This window comes from Lynx canadensis, chromosome E2 (genome assembly GCF_007474595.2).
Source record: "Lynx canadensis isolate LIC74 chromosome E2, mLynCan4.pri.v2, whole genome shotgun sequence".
Taxonomy (NCBI): Eukaryota; Metazoa; Chordata; class Mammalia; order Carnivora; family Felidae; genus Lynx; species Lynx canadensis.
This window is the reverse complement of record NC_044317.1, coordinates 53,726,287-53,743,543: the sequence shown is the minus strand read 5'-3', so window position 1 is coordinate 53,743,543 and position 17,257 is coordinate 53,726,287. Positions and strand designations below refer to the sequence as shown.

Here is a 17,257-nt window from a genome sequence, read left to right as displayed (position 1 = left end):
AATGAAGTCGTGGTGGTGGTGACTTCCCTTCAACTGGGTTGAACAAGGGAACACCTTATTTTTTTAAAGTTTTATCTATTTTGAGAGAGAGCGAGTGGGGGAAGGGTAGAGAGAGAGGGAGACTGAGAATCCCAAGCAGGCTCCGCACTGCCAGCGCAGAGCCCGATGCGGGGCTCAAACCCTGAAACCATGAGATCATGACCTGAGCCGAAACCTAGAGTTGGACGTTTAACTAAGCCACCCGGGTGCCCCAGGAAGGAAACTCCTTGGAATAACAGTTCCCCAGGTGTGGTCCCCGCACCTTCGGCTCAGGTCATGATCTCGCAGTTCACGGGCTTGAGCCCTGCGTGGGGCTCTGTGCTGACAGCACGGAGCCTGGAGCCTGCTTCCGATTCTGTGTCTCCCTCTCTCTTTGCTCCCCCACTCCCGCTCGTGCTCTCTTTCTCTCTCTCAAAAATAAACATTTAAAAAAGAAAAAAAAAAGAATTTTAGGCATACATCTCACAACCATCAGGATGGCCGCTATTAAAAACACACAAAATATGGGGCGCCTGGGTGGCTCAGTCGGTTGAGCGTCCGACTTCAGCTCAGGTCACGATCTCAGGGTCCGTGAGTTCGAGCCCCGCGTCGGGCTCTGGGCTGATGGCTCGGAGCCTGGAGCCTGTTTCCGATTCTGTGTCTCCCTCTCTCTCTGCCCCTCCCCCGTTCATGCTCTGTCTCTCTCTGTCTCAAAAATAAATAAATGTTAAAAAAAATTAAAAAAAAACACACACACAAAATAAATATTGGCAAGGACGTGGAGAAATTGGAAACTGTACCGTTTGCGGGAACGAAAAATGGTACGGCCGCTGTGGATGTTAGGCATTTCGCAAGAAAATTAAAAATGAAATTACCAAAAAAAAAAAATGCAATTACCATATGATCCTTTGGCATAAAACTTTAGGGCATGGAATGGTATATAATACACACAGAATCATACACTAATTCTCTTTTTGTGACTGGCTTATTTCACTTAGCATAATGTCCTCAACTTATCCATGTTGTAGCGGCTGTCAGAATTCACCTCCTTTTTAAGACTGAATTATAGAAATATCCACATAACATAGGTCCAGACAAGGAGATGCAGGCAGATATCTACCAAGCTAAGAAAGTTTTGACCTCCTGCCTCAAACTCATACACAATGCCTGGAGCTGTGGCCTCCATCTTGTGACCATGAGGAAAAAACCGAATCAGACAGGCCTCAGCAACAACAGCCTCTGAACCTCTGAACAATGCCAGTAGCCCTCTCCCTCTAGACTTCTAGGAGAAAAATCAACCCTTTATTTGCATGCTGATGATCGGGTCTGCTGTTAGTTGCAGCCCAAAGCATTCATTTGTTTAAACTTTAAGTAGATTCATTTATTTTGAGTCTGACACAGAGCAAGTGGGAGAAGGGGGGGGGGGGCGGCGGAGAGGGTGAGAGGGAGAGAGGGAGAGAGAGAGAGAGAGAGAGAGAGAGAATACCAAGCAGGCTCTGTGCTGCCAGCCCAGAGCCTGACATGGAGCTTGAACTCACGAAACCAGATCATGACCTGATCCAAGACCAGGGTGTGACTGAGCCACCCAGGCGTCCCCTCCCCACCCCCACCCCCCTCAAAGCATAACTGAGCCTGACATGGAGCTTGAACTCATGAAACCAGAAGATCAGGACCTGATCCGAGACCAGGGTTTAACTGATTGAGCCACCCAGGCGTCACCCCCCCCCCCACCCCGCCCAAAGCGTAAGTGACACACTTCGTCAAGTTACATAACTTGTCTCCCTGGCCAGAATGTAGGTTTCGTGGCGGCAGAGAACTTGACTTTGTTCACACTGCGTGCCCAGCCCTTCCTGTCCCAATCAGTGGCTGGCAGAGACCGCACAGGTGGAGTGCGTGCTTAAGGTTCTTCATCCAAAATCTAACGGCCCCGTCCTCTTGTGACCGCTGAGATAATCACAGCTTCAAATAGTGCTGGGTGCATAGTAAACCCTCCACAAGGAGATGTTGGGGACCATCTTCGTTATAGCTTCCAGGCCGTATTCTCACCTACTTCCCAACTTCCCCTGGGGGGCTTTCATCAGACAGCGGGCTCCTCGGCACGGGTGCCCCATCCCCCTTGCTGCAGCCCCCCTCTTGTTTCCGTGTCGTCCCCTTTGGTGCGTGTGACAAAAACCACAAGGAGCTGGCATCTTCTGTCTACACAAGCAGTAAGTGGTCTGGATCTAAAAGTGGGTCTTGGGGGCTCCTGGGTGGCTGAGTTGGCTGAGCATCTGCTGCTTGGTTTCCGCTCAGGTCAAGGTCTCACAGTTTCGTGAGTTCGGGCTCCGCGTTGGGCTCTACGTTGACAGCAGGGAGCCTGCCTGGATTTCTTCCTCTCCCTCTCTGTCCTTCACCCAGTGCCGTCTCTGTGTCTCTGTCTCTCCCAAAAATACATAAACTTAAAAAAATTAAAAATAACTAAAATAACAAGTTAATTAATTAAAAAGAAGTGGGCCTTGAGTCTTGACCAGTTCAACGATCCCATCTGGGCCTTGGCCATGAGCCAAGTGTGTGTGTGTAATAAGGATTATCTGTTGTATCTACGTCATCATTCTTTGGCCTAAGACTGCCCTCTCCCCAAAAGAAAGACACACAGACCAGAGAAAATTCTTCATTTTATTTCTGCTCACAAACCACCAAAAGGATCAGTCCCTGCCCTCCCTCACCTAGATGCAGCCCCTCCCCCAACACAACACGACCCCTGCCCCCACAACAAAACACTGATTTCCTCCCAGAGCTAAAATGAACACCCAGTCCCGACTATGGCCGTTCCCCCGCCCTGCCCACCTCCCCGGCTACCTGCATATTCACCTGCTCTGTGAACTTGGCCACCTTTTGGCTTCCTGCCCAAATATGTTTCCCTAAGGTCACTTGGCTTGCTTTTTTGGTTATATTATTACACAGGGGCCATTCTTAAGACCCTCCCTGGCTCACATCCCCAGGGGGCTCCCCTGTTTGTTCCACATTCATTCTGCACAGCTTCCTGGCCTCACTTCCCTGATTGAGAGACCAGGGTTGCAAGCTCCCCGTCTCTGGGCCCCCAGCCCCTCAGCTGTTACTTGAGAAGTGGAGATGTTGAGTAAGGCCAGACATTCCAGGATTCTGGGTGGGAGAAGGGGGGCAAATTCAGAAATGGGCGAGAGCAGTCAAAGATAAAAGGAGAGGGAGGGGGAGAAAGACAGAAAAGGGGATGGTGGGATCCTCCGACCCCAGCCCCAGAAATAGAGGTGAGCCAGAGATGAAGACCAGTGCCCCCTACAGCCCAAAGCCCCTCTAGCTGTTCCGGGTCCTCTGGCTCCGAGCCTTATACACCTCAATGAGCAGATCCTTGACATACTGGATCTCGCGCTCTACCGACTCAGCCCTCTCCCTCAACTCCCGGTTTCGAGCCTCCAGCCCCTGGCACTCGCCCTCCAGGGCCTCGCCCTCTGCCCGCTTCCTCTGGCGGTACCTCAGAGCTGCTGACTTGTTCTGGTCTCTCTTCTTTTGCTTGCGGTCCCCTCGGGTGGTGGTAGGATTCGGGTAGGGGGCCGGGCGAGAGGGTGGAGGTGGAGGGGGGGGGGCCTGCTGTGGTGGGGGCAGGGATGCCAACCCTGAGTCTCCTGGCCCGGCCTCACTGCGGCAGTAGATAGCCAGCAAGTCAAGGGTATCCAGAGCAGGGGGCTGGGGGAGGTCAAAGGTGGGGAGGGGGAGTGGAAGAGGGAGGGAGGGCGCTGGTGGCGGCGGCTGAGGCAGGGGGGAGGATGGTGGGAGGAGTGGCGCATCAAGGAAGAAGTCTTCTATCTGTTCCAGCTCCTTCTTGAGGAGAGAGGCCATGGCCTCCAGGTCAGGTGGGGGTGGGGAGGGTGGGGGGAGGGCACCTGGGGGTAAGGGGGGTTCCAGGGGCAGGAGGGCTGTAAAGTCCACTCGCTCAGTCATCCAGTCAGAGAAGCCGTCACCTGGAGAATTGGAGGAGGGACATAAATTTCCTTGAGTTCCCGGTCTCCTGCCTCACCTGGTGCTCATTCGCGTCGGCTTCATTCATCCCATTCACTGAGTGACACCACCTACGAGCCAATCGGTCAACTGACCAACCCGTGAATCATCAGACCCCTCAACAAACCAGCCAACAAATCAAACATCTAACCAACTAGTTAACCAGCAATCAACTACCCACCAGTTGGCCAACCAATCAACTAAGTGAATGAAGCAGTCAACCAACCAGTCAACCTATTAAGCAGCCAATCAATGGATCAGTCAACCAACCAATGACCCAAACAACAAAACTCAACCAGCTAGATCTTCAACCATTCCCAAATAATCTTTACTAACTACCCTACGTCCATAGTTTCTGATTTACTCTCCATTTCCTAAAGACAAATTAGGTCTCATACACACAACACACCCGTTTCATCTTTAATTCATTAATTATTGAGAACAAACCATGTGCCAAGCGTTTGGAAAACACTAACGAGTAAAATAACCCCTGCCCCAGGGCCTCTGCGTATGCCGTTTCCTCTACCTGAAAAGCTCTTCCTTTGGGTCTTTTCTTGGCTTATTCCTTCCCAGCCTTTAGGTCTCAGCCAAAATGTTACCTATACGTTTCCTGGCTACTCGCTGTAAACTAAGGCTGTGTTTTTATTTTTTTGGCTCAGCTACTGTTTCCCACTTATCCCAATATATCATCACTTAATTTGTCTTTTGTCTGCCTCCCCACTAGTGTGTGAGTTCCGGGAAGGCAGGGATTATGTTGGTCTTGTCTCAGCTGTATCCCCCAGCACCTAAAACATGACCTGGCTTATTACAGGTACTCAGTAAATATTTCTTGAGTGAATAAATGAATTCTTCTCCCCTGTCCCCCATGCCCCAGCTCACCCCACCTCCATTCTCCACCTGTCCTTACCTGCCAGGGGCTCTCCTCCCCCTGGGAGCCCACCCTCCAGGGCTCCCCCAAGGATTTCATAGGAGCCGAGGGGGGCAGGGGCCAGGGGGAGTTTCCCATAGTCTACGAGCCAGCCCAGACCGCTAGCTGGGAGCAGGGCCCTGTCCAGCTCCAGCCCCAGGGTCGCCAGGAGTGACATGGCTGCAGCACGGGCTCTGGGCACGGGTCGCAATGAAGAAGGCTGAACCAACAGCTAGAAGGAGGCTCTGGAAGTTGCTCAGCGGGGCAAAGACAGGCACCAAGGTGAAAGTGGAAGACCTACATGTGAGACAAAAGTAGTCAGTGTCAGAGGCTATCCACAGCCAAAGTGACAGGGTAACCAAGCCACACCCCCAAGTCCCCAGGGTCTTCCCTTCCGCCTTCCAACTAGGCTCGAGACTGCACCTTGCGCTCGCAGAATTCTTTTTTTTTTTTTTAATTTTTTTTCAAGGTTTTTTATTTATTTTTGGGACAGAGAGAGACAGAGCATGAACGGGGGAGGGGCAGAGAGAGAGGGAGACACAGAATCGGAAACAGTCTCCAGCTCGCAGAATTCTAAACCAATGCTTTCTTTCCCCAAATCTCTGAGCCCCACCCACTCCCAAGGGAATTCTCTTTAGCCCTCACTTACTTTCCTTTAGAATATCCAAGCCCCACTCCTTCCAATATAGAAACATAATGGTCTCCCAGGGGAATTTCCTTAAGCCCCTCCCAGCCCCCCCCCGCAATTATTCAACTTCATAAAAAACTCAATCCCACAATTTTCTTCCAGCCACACCCCTTCTTTAGGCTCCACCCTATCCCTAAGATGCAAGCTCGAATCGGTTCTCAGGGGAATTGCCCCAGCCCTGCCCCTTTGTCAACGTAGAACACCAAGTCCCACTCTTTCAACTTTGCGGTGACCCCCTCTAGCCCCGCCCCCATATTTACCTTAACCCCACCCCTTTCCCCGAAGGCCCCGCTTTGTCTCCAATTGAAACCCCACCCCTCAGCGTTGTTTGCTTAGCCCCGCCCCCTCTCACAATAGGCTCCCCAAGGCCCCACCCTTTGCAACCAAGGTGATCCTAGCTCCACCCCCTTCTTAACAGGTTGCCTCTAAGCCTCGCTTTACTAATCTAAATCAGTCCCCCTCCCCCGAGCGGGTGCCTGAGTCAAAGGTAAGTTGTGCTGTGCGCCTGAGCAACATGGAGCGGGAGAGTGGAGGGGCCGGCAGAGAACAGCTCCCCACCCCTGACCCTTTCACACGCGGCTCTCTAGCCGAGGGCCAAAGCGCATGCTCCGCCACCGAGCCAACTGCTCTTACGCCTGCGGGGGATCGGGGGGGTCAGTGCGCATGTGCCGTTGCTTCCGTCCGCCCTTCACACAGAAATGCGGGCTCTGGTGGCTCGTGCACGTGAGCAACCGCTCGCGGACAGACTTGCTCAAGGAGACGGTGGGTGGGAGACAAGGCACCCTCTCTAGGGGCTAGTGCGCAGGCGCACCTGCACACAGGCCATCTTTAAACGCCAACATTCTCAAGAACGCACCCTTCCCCCCATCGGCCCAAATGCGCATGCCTGGCCACGCGCCGACGGCGCGTCTTTTCTCTTCTGCGCTTGCGCGACCGTGATTCCTCACTCTCGTCTCCCCACCCCACCCCCACGAGACCTGGTCGAGAAGGCCGCGAGCTTCGAAAGGGCGGGAAAGGCGGTTGGAGAGGGAGGGGCGAGCGGTTACTCACTCCATGGCTGTGGAACAGAGAGGCGGCGGCGGCCTCCGCTGAAGAAAGAAGGCGGTAGCGAACAGCGCAAGCGCGGTGAGCGCAAAGACGGGCCGGGGCACGGAGGGGTCGCGGCTACAGAGCCATAGCCAGGGCTATGCGGGCGGAGATGGCGTCGCGGTAGTCTGAGGAGAGATTGTGATCTGAGGATGGGGAATGAGGCGGCCCCGGGGACTGGGGACAGATATACCGCGGGTGGCGCAGCACAGCCCGCCAGGATCCTTCCGCGCTCCGCCCCACCCCACGAGGTCCCAACCGGGGTGGGGGGGGCAGGCCTGGTCCCTACCTCTCTGGGATCCTGGGATCCAGTCCCCTCCTCCTCCCGACACCTAGAGTTCGACCTTTCCCTTCCTCCTATTTGGGGATCCACCCTCCTCATCTTTCCTACCCCGGGGGTTCCGAGCCTCCCTTTCCTCTGACTCTGGGATCCAGCCGCCCCCCGCGATTTTCTGGATTCGGTCCCCTTCCCCCCACCCCCCGCCCCGAGCTGCACCAGTTCACTTTTCCCCCTGCTTCCCGAATTTCCGGCCAGCCACACGCTAGTGTCCTCATCCCGCAACTGCCCCACGCTAAGAAACCTCTTTGTGGGTTAGAGTCTGGCGTGAGTCACGATGAGATCGCGCGCCTTTCAAATCTCAGACCTTCGAGGGTGGCAAGTGACAAGGTCTCTAGTCTCGTAGATGGGGGACTAACTACCTGTAATGAGGAGGATTAATAAATCAGGTATACCTGGTGAGGTTGTTTGTTGGAATCAAATAGGTCGATGCCTGTGAAACCGAGAGCCGGGCTCTTATGTACCTGTTCAGCGTATTTTATTTTTCAACGTTTTTTATTTTCATTTTTATTTTTCAACATATTTTATTTTTAATAGGAACCCTTACCCCTTCCTCCCGCTCTGGCAAAAGCCCCGGACATTTGAACATCCAGCATGTGCTAGTAGGTCACTCCTTCAAGGTCTCAGTAATTTCCAGCCATCCCCACCCTTCCTCATCGTAGATGATGGACGCTCAGCACATCCCTGTGTGGGGTGCAGAGAAGCCAGCATCATCACCGTAACTGCCTTTTCTCCATCCTCTTACTCTCCATCAGCTTATTTCTGCATCAGCTCTTATCCTCAGCACTTCTTTCAAAAGGTCCTCTGCTTCAGCTGTCCCCCAGCCACCCCGGATCAATTTCCCAAACGTGCCAGAAATAGTGAGATCTGCACTTCCCTTTACTAAACAGAGGGGCTTCCTGGCCATTCCGTTCCTGTGCAGTAGGCCCTCCACTAGCCCAGGTGGTTTTGGGTCTTTGCTTCAGAAACCCTTCCCCACTTTGCATCTGCCCACAGCAGGACACCTGGAGTTCAGCTTTCATCGCTTGTGAGGGTTATGAGATCCAAAGAAAGTGGGGGAACCCTGAACTTGAGAGGTATCTGGGAATGAAGACGTGCAGGCTTCTGTTACATGCAGGAAATCCTTCTTGGGATCGGACCACTTTCGCTTAGAGCACTAGCTGTCCACTCTGCCAGTGTTTGAGGACTTGACCTACATGATTACCTGGGGAGCACAGAGTCGCAGTTAAGCACAGACTGTGGCGCTAGGTCGTTGGGTTCAAACCCTGACTCTACCCCCCTTATTAGCTTATTGGCAATTTCGCTTACTTCCCTGTGCCTCAGTCTCCATTAATAGTACCAGAATAAAGTATGAAGTTTAGTTAATAGAAACATAGCAATATACATGGCAGTTTAGAGTGCCTACATCTTGGGTGCCTGACTGGCTCAGTTAGTAGAGCATGCGACTTGATCTTGGGGCCGTGAGTTTGAGCCCCACATCAGGAGTAGAGTTTGCAAAACAATAGTGCCTACATCTTAGTACTGTTATGAGGATTAAATAAATTCAGGTCAAGCACTTAGATTAGTGCCTGGCAAACAGGTGCTACATAAGTAGTGGTGGTGGTTGTTACTGAGGCAGCTGTGTTTTATCCCCACTGCTAAGCAGTAAGTGCTTTAAAAGATCTCCCAGCCTTTTAAGTGAGACTTAAGGACCGACCTTCCTTCTACTTCTCAGTATAGATATTTGAGCCATAGGTAGGATTAGGACGGACTGCTGGCAGAGAGTCGTGTCCCCCCCACTACCCACCAAAGTCTGAGTTTTTTTCTGAAAAGATATTCTATGATATACATGTGGACTAGATCTACAGAAAAGTCACAAAGATAGTACAGAGAGTTTCCATATACCCCTCATCCAGTTTTCCCCCTCGTTGACATCTAACATTACTGTGGTACATGGGTCACAACTAAAGAACCCACACAGATAAGGGGGTTTTAAAGTGCATGCTTTATTCTCATTTCACTAGTTGTTCTTAATGCTGTTTTTTTGTTCCAGATAGCCTCTGGTCTCTGCAGCAGTTTCTCAGACTTTCCTAGTCTTTTCATGATCTTGGCGGTTTTGAAGAGTTGGTCATTCTATAGAATATTCCTCAATTTGGTTTTGTCTCGTAGACTGGGATTATGGGTTTTTGAGAGGGTGGCCAGGTAGGATATTTGTTAATTACTGGACATGAACTTGCTTAGTATGGGAATCATGTTGCCGGCTGCATGCCACATATGCTGACTGAGGAGACATTGGGGCAGGGACCCTGGTCCTCTTGTCCCAGCCCCTTGCAGCTTTTTCTCTCCCTAGCTGTTGGATCTCACCTGGTTCAGCCCTGGTGCCAGCTGTCCCATCAAAGCAGCTTGACTGATTCCTACTGAGTGGGTGCCAGTTCACACACTTAGCTCCCTAGCCCTTCCCGGTGTATTCTAATTTGTGACTGGTGGGTCATCCATGGCCACCTGTGAACCCCGGTCTTGGCACCCCAAGCCCTCTCCTGTACCTCCTCTTGACCCCGGACCCATGGCACCTCCAGGACTCAAATGCCGCTGCCTCCCCAAGACTTGCAGTCTTGCACGTGGGTCCAGGTGCCCCAGTCCCTTCAACTCCTGAGCTGGGGCTGGGAGCATGGGCGGGGCTTCTGGGGACTCTTTTTCAGTGCGGAGGAGCCAGGCTTGGGGAGTGCAGTGGCCATTGCAGGCGGGTTGCATCACCCTGGCTCTTTGATGGGGAGGGGGGGTGGGGGGATTCTCTGGGGGCCCTGGCGCACCTGGCAACAGTTCCTGGTTATTGAGGCCTTAGAGGCCTGGTTTGGGGAGGGGCCCCAGCGCTGCGAGGGAGGGAGAAGGAGAGCAGCCACCTACGCAGGATCCCAAGTGTCTGAGACTAGTGTTGAGAAGAGGCCTCAGCTCATAGGCCGACCTGCTGGTCCTGCAGGGGGCAAGACTGAGGCCCTGAGAGGTGAAGGGGGTTGTACGCAGTCACACCGCTAGTTAGAGCCCAGGCCTCCACAATACCGCACAGCTTTCAAGACCCCACAAGCCCCAGGGAGAGCCTGTCTTCTTTAGGCTCTGTGAGGTCCCTGACCCACAGTCCAGGGCATAGCCTGCCGGGAGGCCGCCTCATCTAGACCTTCACCTCAGGTTTGCCGCTGCTCACGATTGCCAAATTCCATCGATTCCGACCTGTTCCTCCCCATCTTCCTGCCCCAGTGGAGGCCCTCCTCACCAGCCACCCCTCACTGTTTCCCAATCAAGGTGACTGGGCCTGGCATGATAGAAAAGGCACCCAGTTTGCATCAGACGGACCTAGATTCTCTCTGAAGAGGTGCTAGGGCAGGTACCGGGGTCATGCAGGCCCAGAAGGGGGCAGGAGTTGGAGGTGGGTGTCCTGGCAAACAAGGGCAGGAGGGCCAAGGCCAGCCCGGTTGGGGAAAGGGCGGTACAGGGGCCAGGCATGCAGAGCATAAGTCCGCCACGTGGCCTAGTAGCTCAGAGTCCTCGGGAGCCCTTCCGCTGCTCCTGTGGTGTCTCCCTCGGCAGAAGCAGCCACGGCCCTTCAAGCCTGGGTAGGCCCCACATGGCTGTACTGGCTCCGGCACCCTCGGTGCTCATCTTCTGTGTTTGTTTCCCGTGGCTGTTGCAACAGACCATCATAAACGCAGCGGCTCAGATCAACACACTTTCGTTCCCTTTCACTTCTGAAGACCGAAAGTCGGGGCGCCTGGGTGGCGCAGTCGGTTAAGCGTCCGACTTCAGCCAGGTCACGATCTCACGGTCTGTGAGTTCGAGCCCCGCGTCAGGCTCTGGGCTGACGGCTCAGAGCCTGGAGCCTGTTTCCGATTCTGTGTCTCCCTCTCTCTCTCTGCCCCTCCCCCGTTCATGCTCTGTCTCTCTCTGTCCCCAAAATAAATAAACGTTGGAAAAAAAAAAAAAATTTAAAAAAAATAAAAAAAAAAAAAGACCGAAAGTCTACAATAGGTTTGCAGGGCCGTGTTCCTTCTGGAGGCTCAAGGGGAGAATCCATTTTCTTGCCTTTTCTAGAGGCGCCTGTTTTCCTCAGCTCATGGCCCTTCTCGCATCACTCTGACCTTTGCTTCTATCATCTCCTCTCCCATTTTCTCCTTTGATCCTCTTGCCCTCCCACTTACATTACATTAGGGTTTGTGATTACATTAGGGTTCACCCAGATCATCCAGAATATCTGCATTCAAGATCCTCAGTTTAATCATATCTGCAGACTCCCTTTTTCCAGGTAGGGTAATCTGTTCACAGGTTGTGGGGACTAGGATGTAGACCTCTTCGGAGAGCCATTATCCAGCCTATCACACCTCCCAAGGGAGCCTATTTTCTCATCTGGAAGATGAAAGCTAGGGCCAGCCCTAGGGTGCCCCCTCCTGTGCCCACAGGGACTGGCTATAGGAAGAGGACTGGGCAAACTGGAGGTAGTTGACAGCCTAGTGCCCAGAGCTCAAGATGCCATCACTTACTGCACTGTGGCCTCCAGCAAGATACCGGGCCCTTGTGTGCTGCAGTGGTCTCATCACTAAAGTAGGAACAATAACAGAACCCTCAGAGGGCAGTGGTGCAGACAGATAATACCCGAAAAGGCGTAGAACAGTTCCTGGCTCAACGAACAAGCCTCTCCTTAAACGCAAAGGGCCTGTGTTCAGGAGAGGCCAACAAAGCCCCTGGGAAACCCCAAAGGCACCTCAGGGGTGACCCCACCTTGCAGTGCAGAGCTGCTGATTTTATGAAGTTGGAAATCGAGCATTTCCTGTGAGATCCAAGTTTTAAAAGGTTGGCAAGTGATTGAGAGGAACTCCAGGGAACCATGAGTGTGGATGAGACTCAGGCTGTGGGTCCTCCCTGACCTTTGGTTCAGTGATTTCCCCTTCACCCTCAGATCTGTAATCCTCACGGCCCAGAGCGGAGAACAAAAGGAACCAAGTACTTCCATTCCAGAGTTGCTGAAAGTTGAGACCACACTGCTCCCTGCTGAACTGATCAGGATTGAGGAAGAGCAGGGCTTTGCTCAGCCCCAGCCCCATGTAGAGTCGAGAGGACGGTGTTTGTGGGGAGCAGGGAAGGAGGCCTCTCAGGAATTGTCGTTGAGGGTCAAATGCCTGCTAAAGAGGGGCTGGTGTCTTACTCCCCCATCTGTTCCTCATCTGTCCGCACCTCATGCCAGAGGCTGCCAGGAGCACCTATAGTTGAACATCGGGTTTTTTGCCCTCCACCATTGGGTCCCTCGGGGCGTCTCAGTAAGTGGGTGTTATGGAGAGCTTCTTGTGGGAGCTGGGTGGGGTTAGGTAGCTTTGGGAAGGGTTCGGGAAGCAGACTTGGCTCTGGATTGGAGGCTGGGCAGCAGAGGCAAGTCGGGGACTGGGTATCTCCACTTCATCTAGAGGCAGGAGGAGTGAGCCCAGCTAATGCTATGGTTAAGGTAAGAAGCTCCCGTCTGCTCTGAGCCAGGAAGGGGATTTGGGTCATTTTTGTGCTTTGGACAAGGTTTGTGCATCTGTGTGTGTTGAAATATGATTCCAGAGTGGTCTTGTTCTGTCTCATCCACCACAGTCACAGTGGCCCTGCCCGGTGTTCTCTGAAGTTCTGTCTGACGGGAGCGAGCCAGGGCCTGGCTTTTCCTTTCTCAAAGCAAACGTGCCCACCCTTCCAAATGGGGAAAGAGAGGTGGAGAGTCCCTGCCATGTGGTGGGTCACACATGCAGAGTCCCCACAGGGCTGCTTGAGCACAGAGGAATATAGCAGAACCAGAACCCAGCCAGCACTCGGGATGGCCAGTTGTAGTGGGAGCTGCGGGGAGCAAGAGACAGGCTGAGGCAGAGGCAGAGGACCACAACAGGAATGCCTCATAGGTCCCCATGAATGTGGGGACTGCCCGATGGAGAGCGCTGGGTCAGCGCCAGCAGAGCCCCGCTCTGAGTTCAAGAGCCCTTTGCCTTTCTCCTCTGCCAGCCCCCGCCCAGAGCAGGGACAGATTCCCGAGGTGGGGGCAGGAAAGAGCAGCTAATGCCCTTCTTAGCTTCTAGCCTTTGGGAGTCTAGCCTGTGGCTGGGGAGGTAGACAGCACCGAATTGGATTCAGAGTGAAACCTGAACAAGTCTGGAAGGTGATGGAGATGCCCCGGATGTCCTTAGAGGATGGGGAGTGCTAGAGGTGGCACACGGTGTGGAAGGTGGACACGATGTCGCGTTGGAGAGGCTAGTGAGTGATTAGCAGCTCAGCTCTGGGATCAGATAGCCTGGGTCTGTCCTGACTACCTGTGTGACTTGGAGTAAGTTACTAAAGTTCTCTTGGCTTTAGCTTGCTCCTCTGTAAAATGGGGTTTTGAATAATTCCCACCTCATAAAGTTGGCAGTCGGTGCAGGTAAAGCGCTGCCAACAGCCCAGCACATAACAAATGTCCAGAAATATTAGCATGGTGATTGATACCCAGAGGCGGGTAGGTGTGATTGGTTTCTAGTTCTCAGAATCGAGGCCACCTTGCCCACCCCCCTCACTTCTGGTGGCTTTCACTTGGTTCCCAGAGAAACCATTTCCATGGCAACTGTCTCTACCACAACCTGGCCTGGGCCTTTTCCTCCCCAACCAGTGACATCACTGCCTCTCCCTCGAGATGCTGGTGTTGATTACAGGGATTGAGCTGGGGAGGGAGCACAAGTGTGTGCGGTTCTACACACACACACACACACACACACACACACACACACACACACACACGGTGCTCTTAGAGTCCCTCTCCAAGTCTGAATGTCCTCTCTATGCCTAACTGCATGTCTCAAGGAGTCCCTGATAGCCTCACAGCTGAGGGCCTTTTCAGATCCTGTCTGGAAACTCCTCTGCCCAGTCCGTGCCCTCAAGGTAAAGTCAGGACTGAGTCTGGCCACTGCCTACTTCTGCAGGCTCACTTCTGCCCTCCTAACCCCTTCCTGGCATCTCCTATTGGTTAGTTTATTGGCTTTTATTGAGGTATTGTATAATGCACATCCATTTATTAAAGTGAACAATTCAGTGGTTTTTAGTACATTCACAGAGTTGTCCAGTCATCACTATAATCTAATTTTCAAACATTTTCATCATCTACCCCCAAAACCCCATATCCATTCATTAGTAGTCTCTCCCCATTTCCCCATCCCTCAACCCTAGGCAGCCACTGACCTGTCTGTACATTTGCCTTTCTGGACATTTCATTGGAATGGAATCATGTCATAGAAGGTCCTTTGGCTTTCAAGGTCTATCTGTTTTGTAACATATATTAATACTTCATTGCTTTTAAAGGCTGAATAACATTCCATTTTATGGATATACCACATTTTGTCCATTCATCAGTTGGTGGACATTTGGGTTGTTTCTACTTCTTGGCTATTACCAATAATGCATGTACAAGTTTGGGGTGGACATATGTGTTCATTTCTCCTGGGAGATACTTAGGAATGGGATTGCTGGATTATAGGGTAACTCAGTGTTTAACCTTTTGAGGAATTGCCAGACTCTTGCACAGTGGCTGGACCATTTTATATTCCCTAGCGGTGAATGAGGGTTCCAGTTTTTCTACATCCTCGCTAACACTCCTTGTCCATCTTTATTACCATCCTATGGGGTGTGGCCTGGTATCTTCATTGTGTTGTGATTTGCATTCCCCGGTGGCCAATGATGATGAACATCTTTTCCTATGCTTATTGGCCATTTGTGTATTTTCTCTGACATCTTGTGGTTTTAACGCAGGGTGTTTAACACTGTTCCATAAGGCAGCAGGCCCTTGCCTGTCCGACCATTTGCCTGGAATGAGGTATTGATCTAACCCCTCCCTACCCTAACTCTTCCATGTTCCTCAAAACTATGCTTAAATATCCTTTTTCTTTAGGAGGGTTTCCCTGGCCCTCCCCTTACCCATCCCCCAGGTGAAGGTAGTCGTCATCTCCCCTAGGTTTCCAGTAGGTTCTAAGTCTTTTATTTTTTGCGGGGTTCAGGGGGACACAGGATCCAACGCGGCCTCTGTGTGGACAGCAGAGAGCCTGATGTAGAGATTGAACCCATGAACCATGAGATCATGACCTGAGCCGAAGGCAGACGCTTAACTGACTGAACCATCCAGTTACCCCTTTAAATTAAAAAAAAAAAAAAAATTTAATACTCATTTTTGAGAGAGAGACAGAATACGAGTCTGGGAGGAGCAGAGAAGGGGGGTGGGCACAGAGTCCAAAGCAGGCTCCAGGCTCTGAGCTATCAGCACAGAGCCCAGTATAGGGCTTGAACACACAAACTGTGAGATCATGACCTGAGCTGAAGTCGGACACTTAACTGACTGAGCCACCCAGGTGCCCCTAATTTTTTTTTTTTTTTTTAATGTTTGTTTACTTTGAGAGAAAAAGCAAGTGAGAATCCCAAGGAGACTCTGCACTGTTAGTAGGGAGCCCAACCCAGGGCTCCATCTCATGAACTGTGAGCCACCCAGGTGCCCCAAGACCTTACTGTATTCATCTTGACTTTGAAGTTCATGTTGACATTGGACAAGTTACTTAACTCTAAAAGGGAAATAGTAATGGTACCTGTCTCAGGGTTGGAGTTCATATACAAAAAGCACCTGGCACAAAGAAACTCCTGGATGCCATTGACATCCATTTAGTGCCATTGACAACCATTTAGTGAGTGCCTGCGATGGCCAGCAACCATTACTAACTGGGAATATAGCAGTGGAAGTCACAGACAAAAATGCTGCCCCTCATGTAGCCGACATCCTAATGGAGAGACAATAAATGAGATCCGTGAGGTCAGTATATTATTTCAGATGGTGCTAAGTCCTAAGGATAGCCAGGGAAAACCTCACTGAGTAGGTGAGCAAAGGCTGAAGAAAGTAAAGGAGTGAACCCTGGGGACACTTAAGGGAGAACATTTCAGGAGACTGGACCAGCAAGTGCAAAGGCCCTGAGGCAGGAGTACTTTAGGCCTCAAGAACAGGTGGGGCTGGGCAATGAGAGTACCTTTTGGCTGTTGGGAATAGTGCTCCTGTGAATATTTGTGTGTAAGTTTTTGAGTATCTGTTTTCCATTCTGGTAATTTTTTTATTCATATTTAAATATCACTCTGGGTTTCATGAAAATGGTAGCCATACCATATATTACTATCTTTGTTGGCCCAGCACAGGGTCTGTCCTGTTCTACATCTTAGTGGACTTAGTGCCAACACATGCTGGCATATAATGAGTGCTGAATGGTGCTTTTTTTTTTTTTTTTTTTTTTTTAAGTTTATTTTGAAAGAGTGAGTGTGCTTGAGTGGGGGAGGGACAGAGAGATGGGGAGAGAGAGAATCCCAAGCAGGCTCCGTGCTGTCAGTGAAAAGCTTGATGCGGGGCTCGATGTCACAAACCATGAGATCGTGACTTGAGTCGAAACCAAGAGTCAGATCCTTATCGGATTGGGCCACCCAGGCGCCCCTGAATGGTTAGTGCTTTTATCGTTATTTTTTTTAGTAAATGCAGTTGGTACATCAGATGGGTGGGACTTTCCTAATCTCACGTGCTGGCAAGTTGTAGGGAAATGATTCTCTTTAGGAACCAGGATAAAAACAGGTATAGGCAGGTTGGAGGGCAATTTGGTCATCCCCAGTAAAACCAAACTGCAAGTGTCCACAGCCAGCAACTCTGCTTCTGGAGATCATCCTGGAAAAATGCACCTGTGCCAAAGGTGTGAATGAGCATGCTTGTTGCCATATTGTTCAGGAAAAGAGAAATCGGAGTCATTTCATTTCCTCAGGCTCTGAATGCACACACAAGTTTGCAGATAAAAGATATGCAACAGCTTTTAGCAGCGGCTACCTCACAGGTGTGGGCACCAGGGTGGAGGGTGGTGTTAAGAGAATCTTAGCTCTGTTGGTGATGTGCAAGACATTATTTTAAAGGAAGGACTGATGTATTAATTCTGTAGTTAAAATATGAATGTTAAAAATGCAGGGGCGCCTGGGTGGCGCAGTCGGTTAAGCGTCCGACTTCAGCCAGGTCACGATCTCGCGGTCCGTGAGTTCGAGCCCCGCGTCGGGCTCTGGGCTGATGGCTCGGAGCCTGGAGCCTGTTTCCGATTCTGTGTCTCCCTCTCTCTCTGCCCCTCCCCCGTTCATGCTCTGTCTCTCTCTGTCCCAAAAATAAATAAACGTTGAAAAAAAAAAAAATGCA

The 17,257-nt window shown here is 51.5% G+C and overlaps 2 protein-coding genes across 5 annotated transcripts in view; one reads left to right on the top strand and one right to left on the bottom strand.

Annotated features, from left to right (window-relative positions):
- Nucleotides 1-2,654: 2,654 nt before the first annotated feature.
- On the bottom strand, nucleotides 2,655-6,763 carry ATF5 (activating transcription factor 5). Of its 2 annotated transcripts, none has more exons than XM_030299864.1 (3): nucleotides 6,678-6,763; nucleotides 4,940-5,236; nucleotides 2,655-3,995 (listed from the first exon to the last, which is right to left on the bottom strand). In XM_030299864.1, the coding sequence occupies exons 2-3, from the start codon at nucleotides 5,115-5,117 to the stop codon at nucleotides 3,331-3,333; spliced, it is 843 nt and encodes a 280-aa protein (XP_030155724.1). In that variant the 5' UTR covers nucleotides 5,118-5,236; nucleotides 6,678-6,763; the 3' UTR covers nucleotides 2,655-3,330. The 2 variants fall into 2 exon arrangements, with proteins under 2 accessions (XP_030155724.1, XP_030155725.1); XM_030299865.1 differs by lacking the exon at nucleotides 6,678-6,763 and adding an exon at nucleotides 5,589-5,649.
- NUP62 (nucleoporin 62) overlaps nucleotides 6,060-17,257 on the top strand; it is a 27,828-nt gene continuing 16,630 nt past the window's right edge. Inside the window, exon 1 of one of the 3 annotated variants that reach the window (XM_030299860.1) lies at nucleotides 6,060-6,114. The gene's annotated coding sequence lies outside the window, so the exon portion shown is untranslated. Of the gene's footprint in view, nucleotides 6,115-6,378; nucleotides 6,753-17,257 lie in introns of those variants that run through there. The other 2 variants (XM_032591325.1, XR_004342958.1) reach the window with 2 other exon arrangements.

Excerpts from the sequence above, each read along its gene's own strand:
- ATF5 (XM_030299864.1), bottom strand. The coding sequence starts at position 5,117 with ATGTCACTCCTGGCGACCCTGGGGCTGGAGCTGGACAGGGCCCTGCTC. Across the intron at positions 3,996-4,939 it reads GGGAGGAGAGCCCCTGGCAG|GTGACGGCTTCTCTGACTGG; the intron begins GTAAGGACAGGT and ends CCAATTCTCCAG.